An 11,015-nucleotide genomic window follows, 5' to 3' on the forward strand; every position below is an offset into this window, starting at 1 on the left:
CAGGAATTGTCAAAAACAATGGACACTCCGCTATAGAGAGAAAGATTCATTTAGAAAACATGGCTTACGTTTTGTTTATATCGAACCGATTTTCGAATAAGAACATTGCTGGTTTCGTTTGTAGTTATCCTATCCCAAACAAAAAATGAATCACTTGTAAATTTGTCTACTTTTCCAGAATGAGATTTTCATTCTGCAACGGAGAGTGAGTTGATACGAAACTTCCTGGCAGATTAAAACTGTATACCGGACCGGCGTTTCGTGGACAATTGCTCTACCGTCTTTTTTTGTTGATCTAATATTTTTCGCTATTGTTCGTTGTATTTGTTCCATTAACTCAATTTTTTTTTTATTTTTTAAAGCGGGCTGCTATCCCTCTGACCGAACACGCCGAGGTATCGAAGCACGACTCACGCCCCGTCCTCACAACTTTACTTCTGCCAGTAGCTCTTCTCCTACCTTCCATACTTCACACAGAAGCTCTCCCGAGTTCGAGTCTCGGTCTGCACATAGTGTTAATGTACCAGGAAGTTTCATATCAGTGCACACTCCGCTGCAGGGTGAAAATCTCACTATGGAAACATCCCCTAGGCAGTGGCTAAGTCATGTCCCCGCAATATCCTTTCTTCCAGGAGTGCTAGTTCTGAAAGGTCCGCGGGAGAGCTTTGGTAAAGTTTGGAAGGTAGCAGATGTACTGGCGGAAGTACAGCTATGAGGACGGGGCGTGAGTCGTGCTTGGGTAGCTCAGACGGTAGAGCACTAGCCTGCGAAACGCAAGGGTTCCGAGTTCGAGTCTCGGTCCGGCACACAGTTTTAGTCTTCCAGGAAGTTTCATTGTCTACTTCATCGGAAATGGACAGGAGACCCTTCCAGTCAATTTCAGTACAGTAATAGTATTAGCGCGTTGGCTTTACCAGGTACCATAACCACTTTGCTTTCACTCAGGTAGTTCTTTTTCTTCTTCAAGGGCAGATTAATGGCGTCGTCGTCGTTCACTTAAAAAGAAAGTAGTGATTCCACAACTGCAAGTAGTAAGAATAACATCTGGTATTCACCCGCATTCATCTTGTACACCATCTGACCAAAATATCCGAACGCCCTTATGTAATGCGGAATTGACCACTAGACGTCACGAGAGAAGGACCCATCAGTATAAAAGTAAATGTGGAGTATTGTGTCTTCCGTGCAGAAGCAGTAACAGCAGGATGGGAAAGCCAGCAGAGCACAGTGATTAAACGCGGACTAGTCGTTGGATGTCACCTGGTCAAAAAGTCCAGCAGGAACATTTCAGCACTTCTAAAGCTACTCAGGGCGACTGTTAGAGTGATTGTGAAGTGGAAACGCGAAGGAGCAAGCACCGCTAAACCAAGACCAGTCAGATCTGACGTACTGATGGACAGGGACCGTCGAGCATTGCGCGAAGTGGTTGTAAAAAATCTCATGAAAACAGCGGAAGGAATCACTAGTGAGTTCCAAAGGAGTACCGTAGCCCAGCTACGCAATGATTGTGAGCAGGGAGTTAAAAAAGAATGGGATACAACGGTGTAACAGCTCCTCATGAGCTACACATCTCTGTACTCCGTGCAAGGCGACGCTTGACGTGATGCAATGAACGACGTCGCTGAAATGTGATGGAGTAAAAACGAGTCATTTAGAGTGGTGAATAACGCTACACTCCGCAGCAATCTGATGGGAGTGTTTGGGTTTTGGGATGTCTAGAGAACATTACCTGACCTCATGTGCGGTGCCAACAGTGAAGAATGGAGGAGGCAGTGTTACAGTATGGAGATGTTTACCGTGGTTAGTTTATCGGTCCATTACTACGCTTAAGAAAACGCTAAATGCAGAAAGGTATTAATAAATTTTAAAGCGTTTTGTACAGCATACAACAGAGGAAAAGATTGGAGACGTTAATTGTATGTATCAGCGTGACAAATTAGCCCTGTTATTAAGCAGTACCTGTGAGACAATGGTTTGTGGACAATAACATTCCTGAAATGAAGTGACGTTCCCAGCGCCCCGAGCTGAACCTAATGGAACACATTTGGGATAATTTATAACATCGACTTCTCTCCAGAACCCGGCGTCCGCTATCACTAATATATCTCGTTTCGGCTTTTGAGGGAGAATGGACTGCGCTTCCTCCACGAACGTTATCAGACACCTCACGGAATATGTACCAGGCGAAGTATGGGCACGTACCATATTAATCCCCACTAACATATGACCGGAAGTTTTTGGTCAGATGATCTAGGCACCTCTTGACGGAATTAGACATTTTAATTATACCTTTACATTATTTACAAGCATATTAGCTGCTGAAATCCGTTATAAGTGTACCCTAAATCTCTCTCACAGTCCATACAAAAGAAATGCGATGCTGGCAGCAGAATTGACTCCTCGAACGCCGCTTCTGTAAATTTATCCTGAGGTATCGTACAGAAGAAAGATGAACATGGCGTTTCCATTTAAGCCCTGATAGCTTTTTGTTACACTGTCGTATTCGCTGATTCGCTGTATTGAGCTATTGCAATCTTAAAAATACCCCTCTGAAGTGGTTCGATGTCCGCGTTCAGATCTTCTTGATAAGGGCTTCAAATGCTGGACCGATAGTCCAGTATTTGGCTCCCTAACTTCGAGCATGCGGCTTTAGTGGGTGACACGCTACATTTCACCCTCTTAATAAATCTACTGCTGATATTATGCGTTTCATTTTATATCTTCTTACTAATCGTTTAAACGAAGTGGCAGGCTCCAGAATTTCATTCTTAATCTTGTAATCGCATTCTGTAGCATGAGTCTGCTTCTGGAAATTCGGCTACCAAGTGTGCGGCAATCTTCACCGGCTGCAAAATCGTTTTGAAGCCATAAACGGCCATACAAGGCACTCTTGAGACCAAACGGGCTAGCTACGGAAGTAAGAACGAAATTTAGTGGACCATGGAACAATTGAACAGTTTGGAGGGCAAACTCTCTACTCGGACTCGGTTATAGCTTTATATTACTTTCGAATACCTCTGCGAACTCACTCACATCCCTTGCTTCGCCGCGCTTCAAATAGCGTTTGCATTTCTCATATTTCCTTTAATATGGAGATGGGTACTTACTGTACAATGCGCCCACATAATAGAAAATGCACTTACAAACATCTAGGCAAGAGCCGTAGGTGCTCTGATATGACCATTTTTCTGAGTAAAATCAGCCTTCAATGTGACTGTTGTTCTTTAATAGTTACAGTCCTTCGCCGTTGACATACTATTAGTTGTCTTCCTACGGCCTGAGAAATCTATGCAGTTGCATACGGGATTTTTTTTTTTAGTGTCATCGGATACATTGTGTGACTTAACAAATCTGACACGGGTGAAAGTAAATTAGACGAAGCATAAAGTAGTAAATAAAAGTATGAAAAGATAGCGAGCACGATAGAGTCAAAAGAAGGCATATTTGAGGGCACGAACCGTCAGTTAGTGGCTTGATATTTCATCAACACTATGCTATAAAGAATTTAATTCCGAAATGCAGGGTGAAAAGCAGACATGATATATTTATGTTTTCTGTTGTTATACAAGCTTACGGATATACTTGTTCTTGAACGTTCGTATTCAGATAAAACGCAATTTTTTTCGCAAAGGTTTAATCGCTACCAATTCGTGGATCCTTATTTTTGGTCGTGCTTGGTGAGAGGCAGGAGGGCAACTGAACACCCTGGATAGTTAAACCGTCACTGCTGTAGCCACTGTTGTATTCGGAAAAGAAGACCTTTTGTCGTACGACAGGACGTTTACGGAGAATTTGCATCTCTTGTTTCTGGAAAAAAATGGACATTGTTCTTTACTCCGACAACATCATTATTCGAAGGTCTGTTAAGAAAAAAATCACGCTTTCTCAGATTCGTGTATCATTTGGATGTTTATTCAGTAATTTACCAAAGCCGCAGAACATGTACATCTGTCGGCCGTATGAGAGTATATAAACATCAACAGAGAACATAGTCATTTACGTGTAATGGTTGGGAACATACGACTATATGCAGATGTTTTGGAATAATGGGACTGGGACGCGTAGGTGCACCATGTCAATGTCAGACGCTGGAGACATTGAGAGAGTTGCAGCCTGATAGGCTAAAAACACCTTCCGAAACCAATACTGGTCTGCGAGGCTGGTGAGCGTGAAAGTAGACGTCGCAGAGATTGTTATTCTAACAAATAACGATATACTGTCCGGGCAGCATGTAGTTTTTGCCACTACATATTTGTCCTACGTAGTATCGTGTTAGAAATGCCTCCGAAAATCACGTCGAATTCTTGCAGTCGAAGGTTATGGCGAAAGTATTGGTCTGTAAAACTCGTATATGACGTAGTTGCGGTTTCTTACAGCGTTGGGAAGGTCGGGACACAAAAAGCAACATCATTACCTCGCAGAAGGTGACACCAATGACTTCGCAATCGTATTCGAACTTAATTACACAGCTGGTCTCGTGTCGCCAGTAGTACATGATGTAACACTGTGGTACGTAATCGAAAGTCTCCAAGGTATCAGCAGAAAGATTTTGCAGGCTCGTTGCGTTCCCTGCGACCCTGTAGGAAACGATTCGGATCTAAATCTCTCCCGCGTCACGTACTCCAGTGGGCTGTTGCAGGCTCTGCCAAGCGGATTCGAGTTTCGCGGACCGCCGTCACGTATCGCCTTCTTCGGTGGACGTTGAGCGGGACGCACCCCAACTACCTTGAACACTCAGACTGTGCTCCACAACAAGCTGAAATCTGCTTGAAGTTTTCGTGATGTGCCCCTCCACTCAAAAATTATATTGATGTGGGTCTGTCTTTGGAAAGTATAACTGTTAATATTTGTATTAAGCTCCAAACACGACATTTATAACTGATGCTTTTCGTTTAACAAATGCTAAATAATACATGCGTACAGGTGTTGGGCAAAAATATGGGAACACCCCAGGGCATTGCATGCTTGAACATACCTGCACTTACTAGCCAAGCCACCGAGCTACGCTGTTGTATTTGACTACGAATGGTACCTTTGCAATGTCCTCAGTCCGTTTTATGTGTCAGCCGTGGTAAGAAAAGTGTTCAGTATAGTTGTCAAAGAGTTTATTACATGTTGCAGCCCTGTCAGCAACTGTGATAAATTAATATGTCAAAAATCCGCCTCAGTTGCGAAATGTTACGGGTCTTTACCCAGGTTTCAGCTAGAGTAATCTAGCCCTCTTCAGAAGCATAAAATAAACTACTACATGCCACAATAAGGCACGGTCAAACATAAAAAGATTAAGTACCAAGGTATCATGTCAAGCTACGTTACTTAGCCGAGGAACAGCCCCGGTCCCACTTGATTTCCAAAGTAGCGTCCGCGGCTAACCGACCACTTTCCACGAAGTAGCGCCGGGGCTGTTCCTCAGCTAAGTGACGTAGCTTTACATGGTACCCTGGTACGTTAGCTTTTTATGTTTGACTGTGCCATATTCTGACATGTATTGGTTTATTTTATGCTTCTGAAGAAGGTTAGAGTACTCTGGCTGAAAGCTGGGTAAAGACCAGTAACATTTCGCAACTAAGGCCAATTTTTGACATATTAGTTGTGAAAGCATTACGTCGGAGCTAAGAGACTCTGAACATGGGCTGATTGATGGCGCTCGTGGGTGCTTTCGTAACAAGGAGAGCCAAATTGTTTGGTGTTTCAAGTGGCATCGTGTCGAAGATTTACGCCACATACAGGGAAAACTGGAAAACATGATGCGGTAAGCCACAGCGCTAACGAAAGCGTGTGTTGAGTGATCATCACAGTCCTCGTTGAAGAGGAGTGTGACGAGAAGGACGACAGCTGCAGAAGACACTGCAGAACCGAATGTCGCACTCGCGAACGTTTTCAGCATGAAAACAACGCGAAGGGAGCTTCATTAGCAGGGAATTGCATGAGAATGACAAACTGGAATTCCAAAACCACTCATCAGTGACGCAGATGCCCGTAACGGGCCAACATATTGGCGAAGCCATACAACCTGGAGTGTGGAGCAATGGAAGAGTCTTGTTTAATACTGTTTCCAACTTCTGGCCGTGTTTACGTACCAAGGGTGAAACATAGCAGGTGTTCGGCGATGATTTGTACGGACACATTGTGGCATTCCATGGGCCCCATGTTTACTCTGCAAGCTCACATCACTTCCACGGATGGTGTGACCATTTTAGCTGATGAGGTTCATCCCATGGTACACTGCTTGTTCAGCGATGGTCATGCTGTGTTCCAAGACGAGAGTACCACTGTTCACACAACTCGTATCGTCCAGAACCGGTTTCGTGGGGACGACAATGAATTGTCGCACATCCCCTGGCACCACAGTCACCAGATTTCAGTATTGCTGTTGGGGATAAGGGTGCGTGACAGCTATCAACCTCCATCATCCTTACCTGAACTGGCCACTATTTTGCAAGAATAATGCTGTAAGATTCCGTTAGAAACCGCAAAGGGCCTATATTTATCCATTCCGCGAAGAATGGAAGCTGTTTTGAATAAAGACGGCTTTCCTACATCGTATTGGATATGATTTTGCTTATGGTGTTTCCATATTTTTGTCCTGCGCCTGTAATGTCTCTTTAATTCATTGCAAAACAAAGAATAATATACTGTCAGTATTCCTGACACACAGTTCATTACAGCTGGCGCCATTTCTTGCATGTGTCATCGACGCGACATCTGACGTAGGACGCACTCCAACATTTTCTCTTCCTATTTCATTGTGCCACCTTCTCCTACTTACATCTGCACTCAACAAGGGAAATGTCCAGGCGTCTCGGAGTGATCCAAAGCGATTTTGTTCGGACATGGAGGAGATACAGAGAGACAGGAACTGTCGATGACATGCCTCGCTCAGGCCGCCCAAGGGCTACTAATGAAGTGGATGACCGCTACCTACGAATTGTAGCTCGGAGAAACCCTGCCAGCAACGCCACCATGTTGAATAATGCTTTTCGTGCAGCCACAGGACGTCGTGTTACGACTCAAACTGTGCGCAATAGGCTGCATGATGCGCAACTTCACTCCCGACGTTCATTGTGAGGTCCATCTTTGCAACTACGACACCATGCAGCGCGGTTCAGCATGCCGAATGAACCGCTCAGGATTGGCATCATGTTCTCTTCACTGATGAGTATCGCATATGCCTTCAACCAGACAATTGTCATAGACGTGTTTGGAGGCAACCCGGTCAGGCTGAATGCCTTAGACACACTGTCCAGCGAGTGCAGCAAGGTGGAGGTTCCCTGCTGTTTTGGAGTGGCATTATGTGGGGCCGATGTATGAGACTGAGGGTCATGGAAGGTGCCGTAACAGCTGTACGATACGTGAATGCCATCCTCCGACCGATAGTGCAACCATGTCAGCAGCATAATAGCGAGGCATTGGTCTTCATGGATGACAAAATGGTTCAAATGGGTCTGAGCACTATGGGACTCAACTGCTGAGGTCATTAGTCCCCTAGAACTTAGAACTAGTTAAACCTAACTAACCTAAGGACATCACAAACATCCATGCCCGAGGCAGGATTCGAACCTGCGACCGTAGCGGACTTGCGGTTCCAGACTGCAGCGCCTTTAACCGCACGGCCACTTCGGCCGGCGATCATGGATGACAATCCGCACCCCAATCATGCACATCTTGTGGATGACTTCCTTCAGAATAACAACATTTCTTGACTACTGGCCACCATGTTCTCCAGACATGAACTCTATCGAACATGCCTGGGATAGATTGAAAAGGGCTGTTTATAGATGACATGTCCCACCAACCACTCTGAGGGATCTACACCGAATCGCCATTGAGGAGTGGGACAATCTGGACCAACAGTGCCTTGATGAACTTGTTGATAGTATGCCACGAAGAATACACGCATGTATCAATGCATGAGGACATGCTACTGGGTATTAGAGGTAGCGGTGTGTACAGCAATCTGGACCACCACCTCTCGAAGGTCTTGCTGTATGGTGGTACAACGTGCAATGTGTGGTTTACATGAGCAGTAAAAGGGGCGGAAATGATGTTGATCTCTATTCCAGTTTTCTGTACAGGTTCCGGAACTCTCGGATCAGAGGTGATGCAAACCTTTTTTTGATGTGTGTAGTAATCATGGTGGCGACCACCTTTCTCCCAACTAGAGTCCGATTGGTTGACACCGGCGCTGCAGAAAGTTTGACTTAGTTGACGGAGCCACTACCTCACCTCTGGTTGCTCCTCTGCATCACTATCAAAATGAAGTCCTCGAAGGTGCTCTTTAAGGTCTGGTAATAGATGAAAGTCGGACTGTATGAAAATAGTGTGTAACATTGAGCTCAAGACATCGATTGTTGCAGACGTCGCAGCATTCGTGCGTGTGGTCAGGCATTGTAATGCTGAAGGAATGGTTGGCCGGTTCATTTGGGCGGTCAGTTGTTCAACAGTTGCACGTCTATTGACCTCTACACATCTGCGCAGCCGTCCTTCACGCTTGTCATCTACGGCCCGTGGTGCACCACAATTGCCTTAGCGCCAGTTCTCAATGACACTTTTTTGCTATGCAGCGGTATACTTTAACCACAACGAGTCGCTAACAGTTTATAAATTTAGCCATTTCGGAAATGCTTTCACTCTCGGCCCGAAAGTCAGTCAACATGCCCTTTTAGACGTCAGATAAATCGCTTCGTTTCCGTGTTACTGCACTGCGTTACTAGTGCACTGTTGCCGGCCGGGGTGGCCGAGCGGTTCTAGGCGCCACAGTCTGGAACCGTGCGACCGCTACGGTCGCAGGTTCGAATCCTGCCTCGGGCATTGATGTGTGATGTCCTTAGGTTAGTTAGGTTCAAGTACTTCTAAGTTCTAGGGGACTGATGACCTCACCAGTTAAGTCCCATAGTGCTCAGAGCCATCTGAACCATTTTTGAACTGCACCGCGTCCTCGCCGACAGGCTTTATATACCCTCCACTGCTAGTACTGACACATACCGTCTGTGAGTGGTTATTGTGCGTTGACGTCGAATGTAGGTGTCTTTCAGAATAACTGTGTGGACAGTGTATGTATAAACAAATGTTTGTTTTCTCATAATAGTTATTTACAATACATTCTTCTGTTAAACCCGTTTATCTGCCTTCAGTTGTGGTAACACGTAGAATTTTTTTCACAAAAGTTATGGACAAAGATTTTTTTCGCACCAAACTTATCGTTTCAGTGTTGTAGGCCTGATGCCTGTTTTATTAATGAATTACAACGCTTTTGCAGAAATCTGAACCAGCTTGCTACTTTATTCGTTGCCGAACAAATGAACGACGGATATCCACTTGCCATAAGCCTAGCTGAATGTGACATTATTCATTCATCTAATCTGTTACAGCAGCAAAGTCTCTGTAGTCGGAGCACTTTCTCAGTTGCACAACAGGGTGGCGGGAATTCGCTAAGTCGCCATGTAGAAGGTACCGTTCTGGCGCTAATTTGACTATGCTGGTATTCATTGAAAATTTAACCATTGCGACTAGATTAGCACCAACTAGATGCCGCTGTGCTACAATACTTGAATGGACATCGTGTTCATGGAATCCTCAGCGTCGCTATACACTTTTGCTCCGTTGTGAAAGGAGTGAATCTTGTTATTTGTGTCAAATTCGGTAAAGTGGCGGGACATTCGATTAGTAACAGTTGATTATAAGAGTCCAATGAGAATTGACTCACTGAGTTCTTATTGTGCGCTATTTCAGCATGAACTGGGCAGTTTAATTGTTTGACAAAAAGAGGTAATGGTTAATAAATACCTTAATTTGTGTAACGATCCGTGTTTAACATCGTAAGGGATATGTGAAGAAATCTGCTACTGCACACGTGATTATACCAAAACTTTACTTATAAAATTTTCATCGTAGATTTAGAGCTTTGCTTAAATAAAATTAAAGCTCTGTAATGCTGTTGCACTGTGATGTCACCACTAGAAAAAAAATTTCCCTGGAAAGAACTTCCTGGGGATCATTTTGTTAAATTGACAATATCAAATTTGAAAAAGATCTTGAGCGCTTTGTACTTTTAAGATGTAGTGGTAACGTCACAGCCGGCCGTTGTGGCCGAGCGTTTTTAGCCGCTTCAGTCTGGAACCGCGCGACCACTACGGTCGCAGGTTCGAATCCTGCCTCGGGCATGGATGTGTGTGATATCCTTAGGTTAGTTAGGTTTAAGTATTTCTAAGTTATATGGGACTGAAGTTAAGTCTCATAGTGCTCAGAGCCATTTGAACCATTTTTTTGTTTGGTATTGTAACAACATGTTGACGTCATACTTAAAAATATTTATATTTGCAGTTGTTAAAATATTTGCAGCGGAAAAGATGGGACGCAACTCTCATTTTCTTAGATACCCTTTGCCTCTTTTTCTTGGGAACGTTGCTCCATGCTAATAAATTTTTTTTCTTTTGTTTCAGGTAAGTTGGAGACACGCAGTTTTCTTACGATTCACTGGCTTGTAAGTAAGACTTCAATACGTCCGTGAAGTTTTAGTTCTAGAATCTCATCCACATTAGCTGATGAAGCAGTAACTGTCCGCTTAGGCTCACGTACGAATACGTTTTAGCTGTAGTGTAAGCAGCATGGGTGCTCTAAAATTATTGTATGTATTCTATAGTCGTTCATCATTATTGCTGTTTTACTGCTAAATAGAAATATGCTTAAGAATCAGTACGTTTTCAAAAAAATTGCCTCTGTTGATCCAACGGCATCGTCAATTACGACTGCAATGGGCACAAAAATGGGCACAGATTCATCGAGATTGGACAGTGGATTAATGGAAACACGTCTTCGGCCTGCAATCTCATTGAAAGTAGAATTGTCTAAGTTGGTGAGTCCCGCTTCGAAACGAACCCCAATGACCAGCGAAGACGTGTCTGGAAACGCCCCAGAAAGCGGATTTCTGGCACTCTGACTGTCGAGCACTATACGGCCCGACAAACGGAGTCAGGGTCTGGGGCACCATTTCATTTCATAGCAGGATCCCTTTG

At 44.3% G+C, this 11,015-nt stretch overlaps 1 protein-coding gene across 1 annotated transcript in view; it reads left to right on the forward strand.

Annotated features, from left to right (window-relative positions):
• Window positions 1-10,562, forward strand: part of LOC126419504 (uncharacterized) — a 135,076-nt gene extending 124,514 nt beyond the window's left edge. The window contains exon 5 of the mRNA XM_050086694.1: window positions 10,443-10,562. Within this exon, the coding sequence (XP_049942651.1) occupies window positions 10,443-10,510 (68 nt within the window). The 3' untranslated portion in view covers window positions 10,511-10,562. The remainder of the gene's footprint in view (window positions 1-10,442) is intronic.
• The last annotated feature ends 453 nt before the right edge of the window (window positions 10,563-11,015 follow it).

The sequence above is a fragment of the Schistocerca serialis genome, chromosome 9 (genome assembly GCF_023864345.2).
Source record: "Schistocerca serialis cubense isolate TAMUIC-IGC-003099 chromosome 9, iqSchSeri2.2, whole genome shotgun sequence".
Taxonomy (NCBI): Eukaryota; Metazoa; Arthropoda; class Insecta; order Orthoptera; family Acrididae; genus Schistocerca; species Schistocerca serialis.